The sequence below is a fragment of the Apis mellifera genome, linkage group LG11 (assembly GCF_003254395.2).
Source record: "Apis mellifera strain DH4 linkage group LG11, Amel_HAv3.1, whole genome shotgun sequence".
Taxonomy (NCBI): Eukaryota; Metazoa; Arthropoda; class Insecta; order Hymenoptera; family Apidae; genus Apis; species Apis mellifera.
This window is the reverse complement of record NC_037648.1, coordinates 13,106,074-13,131,837: the sequence shown is the minus strand read 5'-3', so window position 1 is coordinate 13,131,837 and position 25,764 is coordinate 13,106,074. Positions and strand designations below refer to the sequence as shown.

General features: G+C 39.2%; 1 protein-coding gene across 3 annotated transcripts in view; it reads left to right on the top strand.

Annotated features, from left to right (window-relative positions):
- Positions 1-25,764, top strand: part of LOC410341 (RNA pseudouridylate synthase domain-containing protein 2) — a 165,411-nt gene that overhangs the window by 79,510 nt on the left and 60,137 nt on the right. For 2 of the 3 annotated variants that reach the window (XM_006566399.3, XM_624653.5), the window contains one exon: positions 21,046-21,150. In XM_006566399.3, the coding sequence (XP_006566462.1) occupies positions 21,046-21,150 (105 nt within the window). Of the gene's footprint in view, positions 1-21,045; positions 21,151-23,898; positions 24,054-25,764 lie in introns of those variants that run through there. The other variant, XM_006566401.3, reaches the window with a different exon arrangement.

The following is a 25,764-nucleotide window of genomic DNA, read 5'->3' as shown; positions in this document are numbered from 1 at the left end:
ATTACGACACAATCACCTTCGGTCCTTTCCTTTCCCTATATCTACTTGACGAATCCATCATCCATCCCCTTTCCTTCCATTTATCACATATCTCTTTTTCCTATCGCTTCAAGATAATTCTCATCCTCGAAATTAAATCCTCTCTTCGAATCTTGTTAAAAATTCCGCGATTTGATCACCAAGGATGAGCAGTTGAGCTGAGAACGGTTCTTAACATCGTCTCGGAATTAATAATCCGGCTTTCTCTCGTCCGCGGAACGAAAGTAATCCCGAAAAAGGTGGCTCACGTTACACAAAGCTTGTTCCAGCGTTGTGTAAACGCGGTATATCAAGCACCACGTCCTCTCGAGGTTGGGATACCGGGCTCGAATCGGAATTTCCCAAAGTTTCCTTGTTAGCCAATGGTAAGAGGAACGATAGGATGGCCAATGCCGGAGGAACGGTTAATGAACAACCGACCGGCAAGTTTAAACAGGCATTGTGAAGGAAATTAATGGCCGTAACGTAAACGCCATTAAGAGAGCGAAGGCCGTCCAGTAATTTTGTCGCTTTAATTTTTCGCATAAATCACTTCTTCCTCCTCCTTTTCGCCGTTCATCCTGTCATCTCGTCTTTTTTGAAACTCTGCAATCCTTTTTTAACCACGCGACCGATAACGATCCAACTTCTAAACTAAAAGCCTGTAGAAAGATTGGACAAAATTTCCCCCGAAATTTTATTTATTATAACAATTTTGGAAATTAAAATAAACCTTCCTTCCATAATATAAGAAGACAAGACCACGAAAATCTTTGTTTAATTCAAGCCTTGTTGACTTTACGATCTCAATGGTTACAATTTTCGGATGAGAGGAACGATCCATTAATCTCCCAACGACGAGTCTTAAGATACTGAAAACATTTAACACAATTCAATCATTCATTCAAGCATCGACTTAACTTTCTTCTTCCTCGAGAAAGGAAGTCAGCAGGAAGAAAATATCCCTTTGAAACCTTTTTGCCGCGCTTTTTTCTCGGGCAAAAGCGGGATCTCGAGCGGATATCCGGCGGAATTAAATCGAAATTGTTCGATTCGGGTTTGCTGTTGCGCGTCAGGATATGGGGATCGTTGTATGCGCGATTGGAGGAAGAAAAATTAAATTGGAATCGCTTCCCGCACTTTTATATTACACGATGTTTAACCTTCGGATTTCCACCTTTTCTTGAAAAAGTTTCTTTAATTGAAGTTAATTGAATTGTTTTTATTTTTGTTTCGTGCTAATTGGAGTGTTTTTTTCTTTCTGTCTCTTTCGAAGATTCTTCTTCGTGGTGAATTTAGGCGCTCGATTTCTTCTTCTTCCTTTTAAGCGTTGAATCTCGATTCGTTACGCGTTCAATAGCGAAATCAATGCGCGCGTTCCGCTCTTAAGAAATATAAATCTGCCAGCTCGTCGTCTCATTTGCATCGACACAAAAGCGCGCGGATATCTTCACCGGCGAAAATTATTCCTATGATTGAACGAGCTTTGACTGGCCACAAACTTGAAAGCCGAAAATTTGATTATCGATCAAATGAACGAGGTCAAATCAAAATAAAGATGGATTCTTTTTGTGTAGCTGCTGGGCTTTGTAAAATTCAAATTCCAAGAACTCGTAAGATTTACTTGTTGAAGATTAATTTTTCAAATATTGACTAAATATCAAGTCGAGAAAGTTATATTATAGGATTTGAGGATTAATTTATTTAAATTATTATTCAAAGAAGAAGAAAAAGCTTAAATAAAATTGAAACCATTTTCTATAAAATATTCCAAGATTTCGTCTCGAATTTTCCAAATATCGTATCCTAAATATCGATTCATCCAAGTTTGACACATTGAACATCATCTCAATAAATTATTATCCAAAAAACAAATTTAAATAGACGATTTGAAACTGAAAAACCAGGAAACAGGAATTTTAACTCTGCCCTAAAATCGATTCCTTTTACACGGAGATCGGATCGAAGCGAAAGTATCCACCTGCTTTAAGCGAAAAGTGTTGGGACAAAAGCGCGGGAAATTCGAACCCTGTCCTCGGTTGGAGAATTTTTCGAGGCCGAGATATACGTACGAATAAATGGAACAGTGAGCGCGAGGAGTGCTCGAGAGTCGCGTTTATTAGTTCGTTTATTGCTCGTTTTCCTCCTTTCTTCCTCTTCTTTTTTCCCTTCCCTTCCCCCTCCCCTTTCTGTTCTCATTTCTTTCTTTCTTTCTTTCGTGTTCATCGATGCGAACGGCGCAACCCTCGTCCACTAGACACCGAACACGTTAATTGCCTCGTCGTCGGCCATGAAATTAGCGGGGGTGGTGCAAGTTTATTAAGGCAATTTTTTTTCCCTCCCCTTTCCACGTCCGTTTCATTCAATTCGCTTTCGTCACCTCCTTTTCTTTCCGTTGCAGCGTCTAACTGCTTTCTTTTAATTGGGATCCTTCCATGGAAGAGAAGGGATGGAAGAGGGGGATGATTCTTCGAAGGGGAGGCGATTTTTGTATATCTGAATAGGTGGAGGGGGAGGAAGAAGAGATTAATGGGTCGTTGTAAGCGTGATTTTTGGAATAATTATCCGGATTGGTAAAATTTGGTAATTGTAATTTGAAAGAAGAGACTCGAAGAGGATTGGGATAAAGATCAAATGTGCTCGCCAATTTCTTCAATAATTTAGATTTTAAAGGGAAGATTACGTTTGATGTGCAATCTGTTTGGATTTTTGTTGATCTTGAGTTTTGTGGGGGGTGGTTTCGTTTATTCAAGTTCCTTTTTCCTTTTTGGATGAGGAATTAAATTGTTGAAGAAAGAGATACAATAATTCGAGTAGCTTGAAAAGAGTTTAATCTCTCATCAATTTGAATGAATTTCTTCGAAATATTTGGTAATAAGAAGGAATTAAATTAAAGAGTCCAATGTTTCATTAACACGAATTTCTTCGAAATATTTCGTAATTGTTCAACAATTCTACGATCTAGTAGCTCGAAAGGAGTCCAATGTCTCGTCAACACGAATTTCTTCGAAATATTTCGAAATATAATATAATCGAAAAAGAAGGAATTAAATTAAGAAGTCCAACACGAATTTCTTCGAAATATTTCGTAATTGTTCAACAATTTTAAATTTTAATCTAATATAAATAGAAAAGAAGGAATTAAATTAAGGAGTCCAACACGAATTTCATCAACACGAATTTCATTAACACGAATTTCTTTGAAATATTTCATAATTGGTCAACAATTCTACGATTTAGTACAATTGAAAAAAGAAGGAATTAAATTAAGGAATCCAACACCTAGTCGAATTTTTTCGAAATATTTCGTAATTGTTCAACAATTCTACAATCTAATATAATCGAAAATGAAGGAACTAAATTAAGGAATCTAACATGAATTTCATCAACAAGAATTTAGCAATATTCTTCGAAATATTTCTTAATCGTTCAACAATTCTACAATCTAATATAATCGAAAAACAAGAAATTAAATTAATAATAAGGAAATCCAACACGAATTTCATCGAAATATTTCGTAATTGTTCAACAATTTTAAATTTTAATCTAATATAAATAGAAAAGAAGGAATCAAATTAAGGAGTCCAACGAATCTCGTCAACACGAATTTCTTCGAACTATTATTCAATAATAATTTTTCCTTTTTGGATAAAGAATTAAACTGTTAATATTTCCTAATCCTTCAACAATTCTACGATGTAATATAAAAAGAAGGAATCAAATTAAGGAGTCCAACACGAATTTCTTCGAAATATTTCCTTCATAATCGTTCAACAATGTTACGATCTAATATAATCAAAAAAGAATGAATTAAATTATTGAAAAAGGAATACAATAATTCGAGTAACTCGAAAGGAGTCCAATATGAATTTCTTCGAAATATATTCTAATCCTTCAACAATTCTACGATCTAATATAAAAAGAAGGAATCAAATTAAGGAGTCCAAACGAATCTCGTCAACGCGAGTTTCTTGGAAACAATTCTACAAGAAAGGACGAAGGCGAAACAAATTAACCCCTCTCCCTTTTCTCTTTTCATGAGTCGTTGCCGCAATTGTGCAACGAATTAAGGAAAAAAATTCTCGACAAACGTGGACGGAGGACGCGTTATTACGGACGCGAGAAGTCGGGGGTTCGTCGATCGTTTCATATCCGTCCCGACGATTTTCTATTTCCGAAAAGAGGGGGATGGACACGCGCCCGATTTAATCGAATCTCCGATGGAAAAACGAGAGATGGAACGCGCTCTCCTCTCCACAAATCCGTGAGGATGGAATTAACCGTTCTCTCCGTCCGTCCGTCCGTGTTCGAAACAATAACCGATCAAATTCTGATCGAATTGATGGCCCGCGGATTTTTTCCTTTTCAAACACCTCGTGTCCAGATAATAATAGTAATGTAAAAAAGAAGGAATTAAATTAAGGAGTCCAACGAATTTCTTTGAAATATTTTGTAATTGTTCAACAATTCTACGATCTAATATAAAAAGAAGGAATTGAATTAAGGAGTCCAACACGAATTTCATCAATAAGAATTTAGCAAATTTTTCAAAATATTTCTTCAAAATCGTTCAACAATTCTACAATCTAATATAATATAAAAAGAAGGAATTAAATTAAGGAGTCCAACACGAATTTCATCAATAAGAATTTAGCAATATTCTTCAAAATATTTCTTCAAAATCGTTCAACAATTCTACAATCTAATATAATCGAAAAAGAAGGAATTAAATTAAGGAGTCCAACGAATTTCTTTGAAATATTTTGTAATTGTTCAACAATTCTACGATCTAATATAAAAAGAAGGAATTAAATTAAGGAGTCCAACACGAATTTCATCAACAAGAATTTAGCAATATTCTTCAAAATATTTCTTCAAAATCGTTCAACAATCTAATATAATCGAAAAACAAGGAATTAAATTAAGGAGTCCAACACGAATTTCATCAACAAGAATTTAGCAATATTCTTAATCGTTCAACAATTCTACAATCTAATATAATCGAAAAAGGAGGAATTAAATTAAGGAATCCAACGAATTTCTTTGAAATATTTTGTAATTGTTCAACAATTCTACGATCTAATATAAAAAGAAGGATTTGAATTAAGGAGTCCAACACGAATTTCATCAACAAGAATTTAGCAATATTCCTCAAAATCGTTTCTTCAAAATCGTTCAACAATCTAATATAATCGAAAAACAAGGAATTAAATTAAGGAGTCCAACGAATTTCTTTGAAATATTTTGTAATCGTTCAACAATTCTACGATCTAATATAAAAAGAAGGAATTGAATTAAGGAGTCCAACACGAATTTCATCAACAAGAATTTAGCAATATTCTTCGAAATATTTCTTCAAAATCGTTCAACAATCTAATATAATCGAAAAAGAAGGAATTAAATTAAGGAGTCCAACATCTCGTCAACACGAATTTCTTCGTAAAAGAGAGAGAATTGGAAAAAGAGCGATTGAAATTTCTTTTTTGTTTTTGGGAATAATGAGAGGCTAGAAGAGGCTTTTTAAAGCGTATTATCGATTCCATTATCGATTATTTAACAGTGAAATAACGAGAGTTTTTATAATAATATAGGGAAGCAGAAAGTTTAAAGAAAATAATTCGAAGAGGATTGAAAGGAGATGCACCCTTTTCATTCTACTAATTCCCTTCCCAATTTGTATATAAACTTTGATCGTTACTTTTCAACAATTCAACAAAAGTTTCTGGAACAACTTGTTGTCACACTTGCAATAAAGTAAACGTGGATCACGAACAATTAATATAAACTTCAAAATTTCAAAATTTCAAACGATTACAAGCATCGATCTTTTATAAATTATTTTCTCCTTCGAAAAAAATTGGAGATCAACCTTATGGAAGAAGAGCATCGTAGCCATCGATGTTCCAATTAAACCCAGCATCTTTTTACCTCGTCTCAACGTTTAACGATAATATTGCATCATCGAGAATATCGAGAAACTTTTTTAATTGCCCTCCCTTTCCCCCTCTCTTCCTTTTCCTTTTCCTTCTTCTTCTTCTGCGAGAGAGAAGAATCTTTTTTCTTCTACTTTACATTTTATTTCTCGCTTCTCTCTGGAATTAAAATAATTATCCACGCCTATTTTCCCCCCTGCTTGCTCGCGTGTCCTCGAGATCGGTGCACCGGAAGCGGCGTCGTTTCCCTCACCGCGAGGACGAGGGGATTAATTAAAGTGCGTTGAAGTCCGAGTTTCGTTGAAGGGGGCCGAGGAAAAGGAAAGGGTGGAGATTTTCCTCGCCGAAAGAGCGAGCAAGACGCTCGAGGAGAAAGGGGGGGGTGGTCCGCCCACCGCGGCGGAATAATCGCGGAAAGAGAAGGAAAAAGCGCTCGGCGGAAGTCGCGGAAACCGGCCGCCTTGCGCTCGAATTAACCGCTTTTCCTTCCAACCGCTTCCGTTTTGCTTATCCCCTCCAACCTCTCCTTCTCTCTCTTTCTCTCTCTTTGTTTCTTTCTCTCTGTCAGTCTGTCTATCTGTTTCTCTCTCTCTCTCTCTCCATTTTTTCTCCATTCTCTCTCCATTCTCTTTCCATTCTACTTCTCTTTCTCTCTCTCTCTCTCTCCATTCTTTCTATTCTTTTTCTTTGTCTTTCTCCATTCTCTTTCTCCATTCTCTCTTCATTCTCTCTCTTTCTCCATTCTCTCCATTCTCTTTCTCTTTCTCTCTCTCTCCATTCTCTATTCTTTTTCTTTCTCTTTTTCTCTCTCTATTTCTTTCTCTCTCTCTCTCTCTCTGTCTATTTTTCTTTGTCTCTCTCTCCATTCTCTTTCTCCATTCTCTCTCTCTCTCTCTCTCTCTCTCTCTCTCTCTCTATTTCTTTCTCTCTCCATTCTTTCTCTATTCTCTTTTTCCATTCTCTATCTCCATTCTCTCTCTATTCTCTCTCTCTCTTTCTTTGTTTCTTTCTCTCTGTCTGTCAGTATGTCTATCTGTTTCTCTCTCTCTATCCACTCTCTCTCTATTCTCTCTCTTTCTCCATTCTCTCTCTTTCTCCATTCTCTTTCCATTTTATTTCTCTCTCTCTCTCTCTCTCTCTCCATTCTCTCTATTCTTTTTCTTTCTTTTTCTCCATTCTCTTTCTCCATTCTCTCTTCATTCTCTCTTTCTCCATTCTCTCCATTCTCTTTCTCTTTCTCTCTCTCTCTCCATTCTCTATTCTTTCTCTTTCTCTTTTTCTCTCTCTATTTCTCTCTCTCTCTCTTTGTCTATTTTTCTTTGTCTCTCTCTCCATTCTCTTTCTCCATTCTCTCTCTATTCTCTTCCTCTCTCTCTTTCTCTCCATTCTCTCTCTATTCTCTCTCTATTTCTTTTTCTCTCTCTCTTTGTCTCTTTCTTTGTTTCTTTCTTTGTCTCTCTCTCTCTCTCTCTCTCTCTCTCTCTCTCTCTCTCTTTCTCTCTCTCTCTCTCTTTCTCTCTCTCTATTTCTTTGCTTCTCTCGCGTGTCTCTTTCATCGAGATGTTTCGACTCGAGAAGGAAAAATAACTAACTTTCGATTTTTTCTCCCATGAATCTTTCTCTCATTTCCTCTTTCCTATTTGTTCAACAATCATTACATTATTATTAAACAATATTCAAGAATATTTATTCGAACGAAGGAAGAAACATTGGAGATAAATGGAGATATGATCGAGATTGAGTTAATTATATTAAGCCAGCTTAAAATAACAATGCGATTCTCTTCCCCCTTGTTGACTCGGAACGTTGACCGTTTCTCGCCCTCGATCAACGTCGCCTTCCATCCCCCTCCCTCCTCCTTCCACAAGAGCGGAAGAGCGGCCGGCCCGTGCACGCGACACAATCTACATCGTCAAACAAGCGTAGCGGCCGGCTTGTTCTCGCGATCAAAGCGGCGCGTCAACGTAACGACGTTAATTGATTCAACGCCGCTCGCCGCTGCGACGCGAGACAGAAAAAGAGAGAACGAAAAAGACGAAAGTCATTGAGCGACGGAAGAAGTCGAGTTGATCATCTCCCTCGAAAAATATCGGGAGGAATGCGTCGAATGTAGAAATATATACGTTGAATTATCACTATTTTTGTGTGCGTGCAAGGAGAAGAAAGTACGAGACGATCGAATTTTATTCGATTCTTTCCTTTACCTACCGAAGGTAAAGAAGAAAAAGGTATCGAATTTAACGTATACTCGAGGAAGATGAATCTTTTCAAAATCGAAGGTTAAGAAAGTAGAAAAAAAGCTGGAATTCCAAGGAAGAAGAAGAAAATCGACGAAATCGAGCGAAAAACCCCTTCCTTTTCCCTGAAAACGTTCAAAGCGATCCGAAAGATCCTCGAAAAGAAACGTCGATACCCTTTGCTCCAACGTTCCTCCATCCGTTCCTTGCAACCAAGTTCGTTCCACCAAGCCTGAATGATAAATACACGCGGCCGTATCTTTGGCGAATTAAAGGCCGGAGCTTATAATTAACTCCCTGGAAGCGGCCGCGTTGAAACGCGTTACCGACGGAGCAAAGTACACGAGAGTTTTCGTTGAATATCTCTCTCCTCCTCCTCCTCCTCCTCCTCGTCCCAGGCTTTTGATTTTGTTTGGTCGAAACGGCGCGCGGGGAATTCCTGTTGCTAATTTATCCACGTCGAGAGGGGGGAGGGATAGCCACGGTTCCAGCTCTCAACTGGAGGAAAATATTCGGATGAAAAGGGATGGTGGTGGTTCGGTAAATTCGTAATGAAATTTTCTCCCTGTTTTTTTCCCTCTCTCTCTCTTCGTTCATCGAAACGATTTGCGGACGCCTAGGTTTCCCATTTTTTCGATGAAGAAATGGAGTTAAAGCTGTTTTCGTCGCATAATTTTCGAGCAGGAGAATAATGGAGAATGTGGAGAACAGGCGCACAATGTTAATATTCATTCGAAAGTTGAAACTCGTTCGAGTTTGGAATGGAGAGAATTTATCCTTCGATGCGAATGAGAGAGAGAGATGAATTAAAAAGGTAACGCAACGAGTGACGACAATTATTTAACAAGTTGAGTAATCTATCTTTTTAAAAAATCTGTTTAAAATCAGATAATATATTTTCGACTTTTATTTCTCAACGAAGTGAAGAAATCGATCGAAAGACACCCACGGATTCTTCCCCTTTGATGATAATCTCGTTTCGACCAATCGATATCCCCTGAAACGAGATTACATTCGATTTCTTTGTTCGTAATCGAATCGAAGATTTCAAGAAACCGTCCAATAATGGGACAGAAGAAAGATCTCGAAATTCGCGCAACAAATCCATTATATAATTTTCCTGTAAAAACGGGAAAGGACGGGAATTTTTTTTCTCTCGAACAACGTATATACACACACACACATACACATATATATACGAATCAAAAGAAGAATCGAGAGAAAGGAGAGAAAAGAGCGGGAAGCGGAGTAATAACCGTGCAACGTATGACGTCAAGGAACGCACGACACAGTACACGTCCCTATTAGAGTGGCAATGCCGCACTTAGCCCGCTTGTACACGGTTGAAACAACCCGCCCGCGTCCCCACTCCTCCTCTCCGACCGCGCTCTTCCCCCCACCCTTTCCCGCTCCAAGTTGGTCGCCGGTCGACGAGCCTTCTCCCAAGACGAGAAGCCACGGAAGTCCCTTTGATTATTCTCGTGTAATTTACCGTGCAAACGACGTTCTGAAATATTACCGCGGCCGCGGACGCAAAGGGAGGGGGAAGAGAGAGAATTATCCGGTCGACGCTTCCGCGCAATCGACTTCTCGTCTCTCTTCCTCTTTTATTCAAAATTCTTTCCCTTCGCTCTCGCTCTCTCTCGCTCTCTCGCATTCCTCCTTCTCTTTCAGGCACGATGCTTCCTCCTTTTTTACTCGCGATTTTTTGTAATCGGTCCCCGAGTTTCTCTGGTATTTCTTTTTTTTTTGGGGGGTTTTATTATTATTCTTCTTTTTAGCGGTTTGTAGATATTTGTTTTATAGTTTCTAACGCTATGGTTTGTTATTTTCTCATTATTCCTACTCGGGAAAAGTTTCTTTCTTCGTTTTTTTTTTTTGAACGTGGTTTTTCTAGAATTCAGATGTTTTAATTAATTCTCGCAGCTCATTAATTCGTTCCTCGTCGAATTTCAATTTCGATTACAATTAACCCAAAATTTTCGTCGATCTTTTTCCTTTTCCCCCCCAGATCTCGATATTTCTATTCTCCCTGTCACATTTTTTATCTCTCTTATTATATATTACATTTTTTATCTCTATTATTATATCTCTTCCTCCTCGTTTATTCAATTTTTCTTTTTTCGTTTTTATTCCTTTCTCCTTTCAACCTATTTTTCTTAATACATCCCTCCATTCTCGTCACATATTTTCCAGTATTAACACTATTCTCCTCTCTCTCCTTCTTATACTTCTTGCAAATAATCTGTAAGAGAGTAAGAGAGAGGGGGGAGAAAAAATTACGAGTTCGAATAATTCCGTACAATCGATGCGCGTCTCGTCTCTCTCGCTTTTTCCGCCCCCACGTTTTTGGACACTTGACGAGTTAACGGCGCCAACGGGGATTACGAAAGAGGCGGAGAATTCGTCGTGGCCCTCGAAACACCCGCTCTCCCTGATTCGTGGATGGGGATCCTCTTACGAGGGAGGGAATTTCAAATCCGTCGATTCTTCCTTCGAACAATCCAAGATCTCTCTAAATCCTCTCCTCTTTCTTTCTTTTCCTCGTCGAGGATTCTTAATCGGTGGAGGAGAGGAACTTTCTTCGATCCTTGACGATAAGCTTCTACGAATAATTTCGTAGGATTCTACGATAATATACGGTGTCTCGAATTAATCGACGCGAGATTTGAATTTGCTGCCATTTCTTAAGTTGTTGGCAAGCCTGAAAAACGCGGAATTAGATTATCAATCGCGAAAAAGGGACGAAGCGCGTTTTCGTTGATCGGCGAAATTGCCGCGATCGGCGAGGAACAAACGCAGCCGCGACGCGTCACCGTTTGGCGCGGATTTTTTGGCCAGCAGGCGTGGTCGGGCCACGCTTTCTCGAGGACGAGGCTGGTCGAGCGGCGGCCGTTGACGGCGCTCGATATCGCGACGCGATGGCACGCTTCTCTCCGCCGAAATTGGACGACATCGACGCGGCCGACACGCGGCTTCAACGGGACAGCCGGCGAAACGATTCGATCTCCGCGCGAGACGTTTCCTGGCCGCGCGCTCTCCCGCTTCGGTGATCAGAATTGGTGGATCGTGCGATTTAACGCCGTTGGATTTCTTCTTACGGGGTTGTTCGAAGTCGAAGGTCTACGTCGAACGATCCCGCAACGCGCATCACGAGAGATTCAGCCACGATCGTGAAAAATTTCGTGGAGGCCATTTGCCTTATCCTACGTACTTTGTCATTCGCTTAAAAGATAACACTCTTTTATATTTATAACTCGAATCTTGCGTTAATTTTGGGACACCGTTTACATGCTCTCGAAGTTCTGTTAATAAAATAAAATTGTTAATAAAAATTCAATTATAAAGAATTGTAATATATAGAATTAAAATTGATATTACTAATCCAATAACACCTCCTAGTGGAGGTTTATTATTACATTCAGGTTTAATGTGAGTATTTGCAATTTTAAAATTATCCGTGCTCTCCTGAACGATAAGAGAATTGAAAATTAATAAATATAAAAATAATATAAAATCCTAAAAGGTCTTCAATTGAAAAGTATGGATGAAACGAAATTTTCCAGTTGTTAAAATTTGATCCTAGTGGATTTGACGATCCTGTTAAGCGTAGAGCAAATGAATGAAGAGAACCGTTCGAATATCTTCTTTCTTATCCAAAATCATATCCTCGCGTTGAAGGAAATATAACGTTCCGTAGAATTGAACGACGCGATAATCGGTGGCGGGCCAAGGGAATTCTGTTCCGCGAACGAAACGGTTCGAGGAAGGGAAATCTCCATTGCAAATAATAATCGATAAAGTTTTTTAAAATTTCCACGTCAAGTGGGAGGAGGAGGAGGAGACGTCGCCGACGTTGTCCGAGAGGGGAGAAAATTTAATCCCGCGTAAAAGGTAGAACCGTGGGTGGAAAGGCGTGTTTTGAAATAGGATACGATTTATCGTGCCTCTTTCCACGATTAAATATTCAAGCCGGGAAAAGGTAGGGGAACTTTGGGAATGGAGAGAGAGAAAAAATGGTACGATATTTTCCCCAATACGTTTTTTTTTCCCGGGCAGTGGAGATTTCGCCGCGTAAAAATTCCTGTCCTATTCATTTTTATACTCTTATACTTTTATTTAGCCTTTTTCCTTTCCTTTTCTTTCCTCTGCTCGAGTCGAACCGTTGCGCTTTGTTTACGTGCAATCAGATTCGAGAAACAATTCGATGTTAAATAAATCGTAGATTTCGAAAAACAATTCTCGATAATTTTCGGCCAATTTTTTCGGCTGTGAAAATGAAGGAATGTAAATATCTAAGAATTGAAATTATTAATAATTCTCGAAAGGATCTCGAATTCTTTCGATTTCTAAACTTGTATCTGTCGAAGAAGAATGAAGAAATCGGAGGATAACGATTTTATTCTTTCGTGAAAAGATGGAAGGAGGGGAGAATTGTTCACGAACGAACTCTCGATCGTTTCGAGAGTCTTGGAGGATCAATCGATCACGGTATTCAATTTTATTCGCGTTTCGACGCCCACTCGAATTTGTTGTGTCGACGACAACCGTTTTACCAGGCTCGAGCTAGCAGCTCGAACAATCGTTTGGGCGGTTTTTTCGCCGCTTTTTCGGTGGGGAGGGGAGGGGAGGGTTGCCCTGCTCGATATAAATCGAGCCTCGATCGCAATTAATTCCCTTCGACGGGCCAATATAATTCCTCGAATTTTTCACTGCTTCGGCGTTGAAAAGTAGAAATTTTAATTCCTCTCCGATCAATTGCCTCGATTCCTTCAATCTTTCGAATCACTTTTTTTTAAAAATATCATTTTCGTTTGATGAATTTGATTTATAAAAATTTGCAAAGTCGAAAGATCAAATTTATTTGAAATGTTATCGAGAAAATTTATATCGTTAAATGAGTTGACGAATTGAAAGTTTCAAATTTAAAAATTAATGTATATTTAACTATTATAAATTTATGTAATTTTATAAATTAAATTTAAGTAGCTTGTAATTGAAAATTTTTAAAATTTTTTAAACAAAAATTATTTAGTTAGGATAGATAGATTATCCTAGCTTTAATTATTCATTTTATAATAAATATAATTATAGATTTTTTGTTTAATATTTTTGTTTAATTTTTAATTTTTTTTTTCTATAAAAGTGAGACGTGGTTGGAAGCTTTGACCAGTTTATTATTACTTTTTATTTTTTTATCTCGACGATATTCGGTTGAATATTTTTAACCCTCTCAAAAAAAAAAAATAGTACCCAATTTTCCATTTGCATACGATTTCCATTTGTTACTAACTAAGTGGTACACTTTTAAAATTGTTTTTCTTTTTTTCCCCATCAAAAATATCGAAGAACAGTTTCCTCTTCAAATTTTTGACACCAATATTCCTCTGATCGACATAAATCGAAGCAATTAACGGAGTGAACGATTCTATATTTCGTTTCATTTAGCCGGCTAAATTACGGGCAGATCGATGCTCATCGACGATCAGAGGCAAGCTTTCTTCCTTCAGTCACGATTTTTCCGTTTATATCTTTCGTCAAAGCCTAAAAAGCTAGTATTTTCTTCCTGTTTTTCAAACGTCTCCTCGCTGAGCTGTCGTTAAAATTTTACGCAGCATGTGCTCCACATATTTCATCGATGCGTATTTATCTCTCAGCCTCTCGAAATCTATCGAATTTTTATCGAATTTTAATATCAAAAAATCGAAAAGTAGTAATAATCGAACGGAATCTCGATTTAATTTAACAAAACAAAATCCTTTTCTCCCTCGTTGCAATTTTAGAAAGAAGAGAACAAAGGAGGGGGGAAGAAAAAACTCGACGAGACATAAAAATCGCCGGTTTTTCTTTTCGCCGCGCTTTTGTTCCAACCTTTCGAGAGGGAGGGAGGGGTATTGTTTCTCGGGCGGAAACAAAAATAATCAGGCGGCGATTGTGAAAACGGATCGATTCGAATCTAATCGGTCGGAAGGGGGCCGTTCGAGGGAGTCCGTCGCAGGATTCCGGTGGCGCGTGTTCGCCATTGTTCGCGAGGCTTAGAACCGTTGTGGAATACAAATCGATCGTTAACACGCCGCTCCTCGACGGACGCAGCGCGCCGCCCTCGAAACACACATTGAATTTTCGACTAATCGCACTTTTGTCCACAGCCACCCAAATTTCTCGCTGACGAATTTCTCTTCATTCTCCCATTCATTCGACAGATTTTCAAATTTTTGCGATATTTCGAAATTCGAGGAGGAAGGAATCCTTTTCCTTGTTCGAGTTCATGGAGAAAAGCTCGAAAAAATGATTAGGAAGGAATTATTAAAAATTATCTCATTTTATTTTCTCTGGATAAATTATTAATTTATATACACGCAGATAGATACCTTTCTTCTAGAACCCTTTATCCCTCCTCCTCGTGCTAAGTAGATCGTTAAAGAACGAGGGAAAAAGAGAGAGAGGCATAATGCAACAAGATGCATAAATTTCTGACCCATTAAGGCTCCACTTTTGTGCCGTTAAAGCAAAGAATATTTAATGAATTTCCAAGGCTTATTACGCGACGCTCTGTCACTGCTCACCCCACTCGGCCTCACCCCTTCCCCACGGGCTGAATTATTTGAATTATTGCCTCGCAGACTTGGAGTGCCGCGTAAATTTCTTGCGGCGACTGCGGCTTCTTCCCGCGAGAGAACTCGAATCGTGGCCGGCTGCTTTTAAGGCTGCGAAACGATCCTCTCGTTCCAGCTCTCTAGCAGTGGAAATATATTCGATATCCAGGGTTGATTTCGATTTTCGACTACATTAGTTTTATTTTTTTTTTCTTCTTTTACCGTGCGTCGGCAATACGCGGGTTGCGCGAGAAATTTGAGGTTAGGAGAGATTTTTAAGTTACATATCGTGGTTGTAACGTGATCGTTTTATATATGTGTGTGCATAACACGTGGCTTATTGGTGAGAGGATAGGTATTTTAATAATGGAAATGGCTGCGAGATAAATAAATAGGAATAATAGGTTAGGTTAGGTTGGGCGAATAATTTTACGACGGCAATTTTATCGATCCGCCGATAATATAGGTAGTAAGGATCGGTATTCGAAAAATGAAAATATTTCATTTTACATATCGCGAATAATTGCGATACGGAGGGAGAATATGAAATTATGATATAACGTGAAATTTTAATTGGATGAATACGAATCGGTTAATTATCATTCGCAGCAGTAATCAATTTCAGCAATAAGAGAGCGGACGGCTCGCTTATTTGTTGTTGTGTTATTATTACGTTCCGTCCGTTGTATATTATATCGTCTATCGAGTTGGACGAATTTGGATGCGAGGCCAAGATGGAACAACACGTTTAGAAAGTGAAATGGATCGAAACCTTCACCGTGACGAATTTAATTCTCATTCGCGATCTCTATCTCTTCTTAATCTCTTAATTTCTTGTTCGAAATTTAATAAAATTATAAAATGTATTTATTCACACGGATGGAAAGAAATTGATCATCGTTCGACCCACTTTAAAGAAAAATTATTATTTCTCGAGGAAAATGCTTTTGCTTTCGAGAGGAAAATGTATCGAGAAGTGTATCGAAGGGAAACCAGGCGAAAGGCCGTAACTCACCGGAAGACAGACTTTCCATGCGATTTCCAAACTGTATCGCCATTTTGCAATCCGGAATTAATATTTATTTCTATTACACGGTGACCTCGTTCGTTCTCCCGTTTTCTCTTTTCCTTCCAATTTTCTTTCCTTCTCTTCTCGACTTTCTTTAAACTCTAGTTTCCAAACGAGCTATCAATAGGAAATACACGCTTTGTCCTTTCCCTTTATTTTCTTTTCGACCACCAATGATCTTCTCCCCCCAATCTTGTCGCCATTTTTCATCAAAGTTAATATTTACCTCGACGAAGGGATATCAATAGGGAATACTTTTTTCTTCCCTCCCTCGGTAACGATTATCAACAGAGCGATATCAAATCCTCTCGATTTCTCACCAACGCGGTGGTGGTCTCCTTTTGTTTTTCTCTCGTCTCTTCCCTCCTCTCTCCACGAGATAATTAACGATGCGGCATCCGACGTGACACGCGCATCGGGACATGATAAATCGTTGTCGAAACAAGGAACAATAATCGGTGGAGCGTGGTTCCAACGAAATGGCAATATACGCGCAAACCCGCTATTAATTATCGTGACCGGGCGCTAGCCGCGTCGATAAATACGTACCCTGCACTACCGGCCTACACTTTTACACACCGCCATTTGAAAATTGACCATCGAAGGTATGCATATACATATGTATGTACGTATATATGGAGTTGATTGTCGGGGGTCGACGAACTCGAACGTGAATATATATGTATATATATAGCAATTTTTGCGGCGCGAACCAGTTTATCCGACTGTTTTTCCCTCCATTTTATTTTTATTCTCTCCCGTAATTGACGATACGTCGAACCCGCGTGTATATATATATAATATTTGGCGATGGTGCATCTTTCTCTTTTTTTCTCTCGTTTTTGGAGTGGAAAATTTTGATCGGGGGCATAGATAAGGCAAAGCAAATGTTTCGCATCTACCAACTCTTTAATGCTAGATTTCTCTTGAGAAGGTGGAGGAGATTTCGCTAATTAAGTTTTCCACTACGCCTATTACCGTAATCCCCTACCGATAAATAGCACGTTCTCCAATCGAATTTATCATCGAATCGAGTTCATTCACGTTGTTATATATTTTTTTCTTCGTAATAAAATTTTAAAATCCTCGATTAAAGTTGGAATAAAATTCGGTGTATCATCGTCGTTGCTAAATGACGAGGTAATTATACTGGCCGCCATTACGGGAGCAAGCATGGATATTGAAATATTCAAATGGCGTGGAACATTCGATAGAAGCTGGAATAGATTTCCACTCCATTATTCAATCCGCTAATCAATTATCCTTTATTTTTATTTTATTTCGCGTACATAATTAACCGCGAAAATTCTCGAAACGAAAATTTCGTATTCGTATTTATGCACGCGTTTATATAATTCGTACCCTCGAATTATTCCACGATCCCTTTTCAGGAGCGAGATACACCCATCCAGATTTCGTAAACAAACAGCGAGGAAACGGTTTCGATTCGCATTCTCGAGGCTGGCTTTCAAAGGAATTCACGGTGCATGATTCGACGTATCGCTCTTTACGCAATACGATTCTCAGCTTCGAAAGGGAAGAAGGGAAAGGGAAGAAATGGAAAGGATTTCGGTGTCTTTTTTCTTCTTCCACGAGATTATATATACAGACCGTTCTCGCATACAGGGAAGGGATATCTCTATAGAAGTTCGTTTCTGTCCAACTTGAAATTTTATCTTATCTTATCTTATCTTTATTTCTTCCATTCTCAGAAACGCGCTCATTTCGAGCATTCTATTTCTGTCTCGCTTCATTTTAGAGGGCAAGAACAAGCATATTTCTAACGAAAAGAATTGTTGCAATGAAACATTGTTTATATCGCTGGATAATTATTTACAATTACTTTGTAAAGGAAGGAGAAATAAACAAGAATCTCCATCGCTGTTGAAAAGAGAAATTAAAAAGAATTTAACAAATAAAACCAACAGACAGATTGAACGAATGGAAATCGGAGATGTAGCAAGTTATTGGCATGCCAAGCAACGTCGCCCGTGTTTTCCATCCGAAAAAAAAACGCCATTTACACTTCCCTCTTGAGCCCAAGCTTTTCGAAAAAATCTATTATTTCTCTCCTTCTCTCTTCTTCATCGTATATAAAAGGAAATGGAAATTCTCCACTCAAAATATTCTATTGAACCAACTATTAAAAAGACACGTATCAACAATATTTGACGCCCAAATTACCACCTTCGTAAAAAGAAATCCCATTCCAAACGTGAATCGTGAATTGCACGCCTCTCTCGATTCTCGAAACGTTGTTGTTGTATATATTTATAAAATTCTTGGTGATAAATTTTTGATCAAAGCTGGGATTATTTAGATAGCGTTAAAATAAGGAGAAAGGGGGGAGAGAAAGGTTAAAGGCGAGAGTATATATCATTAGGCTGGCATAGCATGCGAGTTATATATATAAAGGATTGAAAGGTTTGTTGGCGGAGAGAGCTGCTCCTCTCCTCCCTTCTCTCCAATTGTCAGCCGTTATGGTTGCAGGATAACGCGGCAGGCTGAGGGGGCACCGCAATGCAGGCAAGGGCGTTGTCAGGGGCGACCCTAGCGACCGTGTAAAGGCTGATTCGCGCCGAAACAAACCTCGCGCTAGCGAGTCTCCTGTATTATCGATCGAGAAACACTCTTCCATCGATTCCTCCTCGATCGGTCTCCAGTTTTCAAATTTTCCATTCGTTTCGAGGCGAGTCTCTCCTCGATCGTTTCTAATTAATTTTCATTTCGTTTTGGAAACTCAAAGGGGAGATTTGTTATATATATATCGATGTGGAAATGAAAAGAATGGGAGGATGGATATCGAAAGAATCGGAACGGTTCCTCGCAACGATCGATCATTTAGCTGGGTATAATAAAGTTTTGGAAAAAATGGGGGACGATTTCCCGTAAATCTTGCCGCAAATCCAGGGAGGGAGATAAAAAGGTGCCCCCGTTGCCGTTTAATAGAGAAGGAAGTCGATATCCTCATTGGTTTCCGATAAAAACCGACGTTTCCTTCGTGTATAAAGTATCAAATTAATATCCATTGCCTCTTCCAATCTTTTCACGAAATGTGGTTCTTGTTTGGCCGCATCGAAAATGATTAAAAGAAACCTAAAATCTCGTTCTATCGAAATCTCGGAAACGGTGAACGTAAATCATTCAAATCGATGAAAACACGAGATCAATGGTCGTAAAGCTCCTTCGAGATTCGCCATCTCTTTCAAATTGAATGGCGTAATTAACCGTCCAAAGTTCTAATGGCGCGTTAATCGATCGAGGATTTCGCGAAATTAAGTGGAATATCTCAACTGCTGAAAATTTTCTGTTCTTCTATTCTCGGGTAGAGCAGTTGGAAATTCGATCTACTTCTTTTCATGAAAAAAAAAAAAATTCTTTCGTGATGGATAGTAAGAAAAATGTTGCTTAAAGTAATAATCGTCATCCTGTGTGGCAATGTTTCAGTCACGAGATCGAATCGTTTAAGGAGAAGTGAATTAACCTGCTTGTTAATTCTTCGAGAGATTTCAATTTCGTTTGAAAATTCGCGAAGAGCGAATCCTAAAAAAAATTTCTCATCATGACGACGAGGTTATTCTGAAAAAAAATATTTTATTTCTATTCTTGGTGAGGTTTCTATTATTTTCGATTCGTCGAAAAATAATGGAGAAAGATCCGAAAATGGTTATGGAAATTTTAGAAAGTTTCTGTGTAATGTAACAGAATTCTATTTACCTTCGATTATAAGGTTTTAATAAACCGTAATTACGCACGCATTTTCCTAACAGTATTTACTTTTCAGAGTATTGGTGCGGGTACTTGAAATAATTGGCGGGCGGATAATCTCCATAATTTACGTTCCATAACGTTTTAGAAAGTATCCGATCAATTCCCGTCTTCCGCGACGTCAACCTCCATGAAGAAACTGAACTTTACAAGAGGAATAACATCTGGAACGATATTCCGATATCGATCGTCGTATAATTGCGAGTATCGTTGAATCATAATTCTTCTCGAAACGTTATCGGCGCGACGAGTCGAAATCGTGTTCTTCGTGTTTACGTCGAATCAACTTAATTCAACTCGCGAGATCTCGCCGTTGTTATTACGCTCCCACTTCTTCTTCTCCCTCCTCCTCGAAGATTATCCCGATTAACTCTCGCGTCCGCGCGCACTTCGTAATCGAAGGCGATTTCACGTTGACCGAAGAATCCTTCGATTCCATTTCCGCGTGTTGGATCGAATTTGAAGTTGGGCAATCCTTTTTATAAAGGAAACTTGTCGAGAAAATTAATATTGTATCAATTATTAGAGATTTCTAAATTCTAAATTTAATAATAAATTAAATAATAAATAAATTTAATAATAAATAATAAATTCTAAATTTAATAATATTTCTAAATTTCCTAATATTTTTAATTAATATACGAATTATGCACGTTTAGAATTTCAGTCATATTAATTTTTTTCTACGTCGGTGAGATTAATTCTCTACGGAAAGCCATAGATCTATATTCCCGCGCGAGGGGGATAATCCAGAAACAGCGAAAGCCTTTCGAGCGGATGGAATCGTCCGATTCTCGTCTCGATGCAAGGCAACAACGCGCGACGCCGCATTGTGCGTGCCTTTAATAACCGTTCGCTATATATAGGATCGATTTACGCCCAATCTCGTGCTGCCCCCACTACTTTGGGGACGTGCGCGCGGCCTCCCCTCCACAGAGAGAGGTCGGAACGAGAAACGGCCTCGAGATCGGCGGAAACGACGTGTCGGCCGATGACACGTTAACGGGATTACTGCTCGTCACGTGTCCTGTCATCCATCGTTACGTTATCCGTTTATTATCCTGTTCGAGGGAGAATGGAGTGAAAATTGAGCTGGGAAGGAGTAAGTTTCGAAGGGAGGAAGAATCGCTGCGAAGAATATTTCAAAAAAAAGAGAAAAACGATTAACGAACGATGTTTCGTCGTCGCGCGAATAAAGGAAAATTTCAAATTCGTGCATCGAGTGAGCGTTGGTTGGGCAACGGTGCGAGCTTGCCGTAAGCGTTGTTGCCAACTTGCCTCGTCCGAATGTGCAATAATCCTCGCTGGACGCTCTTAATAATTTCATTACGCGCGATCGATTTTACTTGTCACTGGATATAAAAAAGAAAGACGTAGGATAAACGTATCTCGGTTTTAACCGATCTCTTTTGCCTCTTTTTCAGGTCGATCTGAAGCCCCTGCGGGAGGCGACGATCGCCGTCCCGACGCCCAAGATCTCCGAGAAGCGGAAGGCGGAGGAAGCCGACGCAAGCAAGGATTTGAAAAAGGTAAACTCGAAACATCCTCTCTTTTTCTCTTTTTTCACATTTCTTCAGCTTCTCGGGATCGTCACATTTCTGGCGAGATAATTTTAGGCTAGTAAAATTTTTAAACATCCAATTTTCAAATGTTGATCCTTTGGCACCACTGGATTGATATCGCTTTATAAATTCCTAAGCTCTTTGCTATGCGTAATCTTATGAGAATGATATATCGTTAAATAGCTAAATTTTTCATCTCAAATTCGAAGGACGGATTTAGAGTTCGACAGAATTAATATCGAGTTAATAACCAAAAAGAACGAAGCGCTGAAAAACGGATACGATGCGGACAAAATTTTTCCTTTTGAGTAACTATCCGATCTCTGGAACGAAAGAGAAAAAAAAAATAATGCGAGCTCTATTTTCAAGCGCGGATAATGCCAGCTCCTTAACCGTCGAAATTTCGGTGGATGCGAACGGAGGATTATATTTCATCGAGTCGAGTATTGACGAGAAGAGAGCGCGCACGTCCTGACCGCGTCGTCCTCATTAATCCATAACGGCCAGTCGTCGTCATTAACGAGATAAACGGCCGTTAAGCATCGCCGTTTTTGAAGCACGAGGATCGTATTTCTATGTCCACAAACAAAATTCTCCTTGAGATGTTCGATCCAAGGAGAAACTTGCTCGAGAGAATTTTTTCGAGGATTCGCGTACACTTCTTTCTCTTATCGATCGACTTTAATCGTTGTTGTTGTTTTTGTTATTGTCGAAGAGGATGGAAGTAGAGAATCTTTTATCGAGGATAATTTGTGGAGAATTTTTTCGAGGATACGTATACTTCTTATCGATACTTTAATCGTTGTTATTATTGGATGACAGATAGATTCGAGTCGTACATGTATAAGCAGAATTATCGGGAAAGTTCGAGAAGATTTCTAAAGAAAGATTGAACAGGGCGAAGCTTCGAGACAAAGCTATTTTTTCTTTTTTCGATCATCAAACTTTTCTCTCCCCTTTTGTTTCCCCTTCGTAATTAAGGTCGTTTTAATTAAGATTTTTTTTTTTTATTTTGTTTCGTAATTTTACGAAATACGGATAAGATTCGCGTAGAAGAAAAATTGTGAGGAAGAGGAAAAATCTTGTAGAAATAGTTTAGAGCATGGAAGAAAATCGGCAAGATGTTTGGATAATTCTTTGCACATTGTTCGAACGAAAGGCGGGTTTCTCGCGTGGCACAATGGAGTTCTAATGCTAAATCGAGGTAATGAATTTCTGGACGAGTGGCGGCGATGCTGACCGAGCACGGAGGGTGCTCGAACAGAACAGTTTTCCAGAGGATAGGTTTGAGGTGTTTGACTTGAGAAGTGGCGCTCTCGATTACCCACCAAACTTCATTTTTCAAGAACGAAAAAAATTCCTGCCCTCGATAGTGTAATATCCATCATCATTCGCAAGAACAGAATGAAATTTGAAAAAGTTGAATTTATCGTGTTAATTTTGTCATCTCATTCGTTTCACGAAGAAGAATGGAAAGGAAGAAAAAAGGAACAATTATAACACGTCATGTGCGAAAATTAAAAATTAAAAATTTTTCAAAGAACGAAATTTCTCTGAAAATAAAAAAAAAATATTTATTCTTTCTTCGTAGATTTCAACTTTGAGAATGGATCGAGCAATCTATCGAGAGGTTAGGAAACACGCGAGAAGGATTTTCTTTCTGGAAAATTGGGAGAAAGAGAAAAGAGAGAGAAAAAAAGAAAGAAATTGCATCGCTCCCTTCCGGTATTTCGCTAATTTCCACGCGGCAATTACTTCCCGCGCGGAGCAAACACAAAGGGCGGCGAGTGGATAATTTACCGTCTGTTGTTTGTTTTTTCAATGTCGGACCAAGTTTGCCAGAGCTCGCCGAGATCCACTTGGAAATTAATTGCTGAAGGTAGCGCTTAAAGTCTTAACCGAGACCGCTCCGCCCGGGGAGAGAGAAACACTTTGTTAATCCGCCATTAATCTACGTGGAAACGCGTCCCACCGGATTCGAAATAAATTCACACGGCTTGCTTCCGTGTCGAACCGATCCCTCCGATGTGTTGTAACTGCCATTGCGATTCGAGCGCCGCAACGTCGAGTTAATTTCGACGAGATTGTTCGTTCTTTTTCAATTAGTCGGTGGACAGGTGGAGCCACCCGTCACCACACGAGTAACCCAGTCTTCGCACGTAACCTATAAAAAGCGGTTGTTTTCATCGAAACAAAGTCGTGGATGTTTGATGGATTGCAACGATCTTTGTATTGTTTCAAAGTTGTAAAGATAAAGTGTGTAATGGATAAGCCAGATTGAGAAGAAATAAACAGTTGAATGGAGACTCTGGATATATATATATATTATAAGACGAACATTTTGCTCGCTCGTTCGTTCGCTCGCTCGTTCGTTCGCGAATTTTCGAAAAATTCGAAAATCTGAGAAGAGATTGGGGAGGGGAGGGGGGAGATTAAAAGTTTTCCTTCGAAACTCTCGTTTCGAATCTCCCATGGATGGATAGAGGGAGAAGTTTTCTCCCCCATTCCTCGAAACTTTTTTTATCCCATTACAGTTTATGCTCTTCCAATATGTCCGGTAAATTTTGAAAGGAACGAGTTTTGTGCACCTGGGGGGAAACAAGGAAAGATGTGTAGAGGAAAGTGTGACGGAGGAGTTTGGCCAGAAAGGCGAATAAAAGAAGAAGAAGAAGAAGGAGAAGAGGTTGGGGGCAAAGTTTGCGAAGGAATCGAAGGATGCGCCTTGCCTTGCGTTAACGTGAACGAAAAAAGAAAGGAGAGAAGACCGCCATTGGTGAAACCGTGGCGCAGCTTGTTGCCGCCTGTTGCTGTGTCCACGCTTCCAGACGTCGTCGATGGAAAAGCACGATAATCCGAAGAATGAAGATCGGGTAAATAAAACGCTTTTTGAATCTTCGATTTAGGGGATCGGTTTAATTTCCTTTTTTGGGACGAGAAAAACGTTGTTTCTTCGAGATTCTAAAGAAAAATTTTAAATCTCTAAATATTTATTTGCAAGTTTGAGAATGGAAATTCGAAGCTTTGAAAAAATTTATAAGTTTGGAAAAATTTGAAACGAAATTTCTAGAGTTGTTGAAAAACTTGAGGCTCGATGAAAAGATACTCGGATATCTCGATATCTAATCTAAATAATATCCTCTCCTCGTATCTCATCGATCGAATTTAATCGCCATCGAGTATGTCGAAGTGGATCATATAGGAAGATAGCAGAGGGGAGGGGATCCTTTTAATGCATCGTTCGATAAATTAATACCGCGGTATTCGAGTTTGTTAAGAAGGGAAACTTTGTCCTTTCACGGCTGAAAGGAAGAAAAGGATGCTCGAGGACGCGGCTAAATGGCGGGCAAAAGATTTCGATGCCTTCGAAAAGAAACCTTTGAGACGGGTTCGCAATTTCTCGACAGTTGGAAACTTTCCTCCGGCGACTTTGATTTTCTATTTTTCCTCTTTTCATCGAAAAGCCCCCGTGAAAATTAGAGAATATTTTTTTCCAAAAATTCGATTCGAAAATTTGTATAAATGAAACTCATCGCGGGAAATTCAAATTTCCCAAGAGGAAAGGAAATAACGAAACTTTACGGACGAAACGTTCGAACTTTGACCATTTTTACCATTTTACACAACTCTGTTCGAGCTTCCTTTTTCTTATCTCTCTCTCGCGCGGAAAAAGGATACACCTATTTTTTAAGCCTCGAATAGAGAGAGAAGGAAGAGAAAAAAAGCATAACCTAATTTCTCCAAGGACTTGGATTCTGAAAAAAATAAAAATTCCAAAGGAAAAGGGAAGGGTGTATTATCCAAAGAATAAATATCGTGCCTTGGAAATATCCAAACAAAAAGGAGGGGCGAAAAGTGGGAAGGAAAAAGGGACGATTCCCATCATGTGAAACTCGAGCCCGTACGTCGAGAGGTCGATGTCGAGGAGAGGGACGAGACGTCGACTTGTAGACGCGTGAGCTGGCGGCGGCTGAGGGGGGAGGGAAGTGGTTGGTGGTCGAGGGCCGGTCGATACAGCCGAAAGTCCAGAACGCGGCGAGCCGCGCGAAAATTCGCACGGATGGAAATATAAATCGTTCTTCGTTTTACTCCTCCTCCTCTCTCTAGCTTCTTTTTTACGCCTCCCTCGTTTTATTCGCGGCTGTAACTTGGAACTTGGTTTTTATGGCGCGCGATCGAACGTGTTGCTTTCTTTTCCTCCTCTTTCTGCTTTTATTTCTCGCTTCTTTCTTTCTTTCTTTCTTCGTTTTTTTTACGAGAGCGGTAAATTCGGTAAATGCGGCGAGGAGTTAACGCGGTCGCTCGTTTAGGAAGTCGGTCGGTTTTTTCACGTTGTTTCGGGGCAACTTTGTTTTTGTTTTGCAACGGGATACTTGGTTTCGCGGATTTAATTAATCCAGAAGAGGTGTGGTAAGAAAATTGCACGGTTTTGTATTGCGATTATTTTGCTTATCGCGTATTGTACGAAATTTTATCGAACGTTTCTCTCGATTCTTTCTCGTTCGACTGCGGATTTATTTTTTCTGGCTTTCCTTCGTTTTATTTTAATTATGTATACGTAACGCGCCAGGGGAATGGATATTG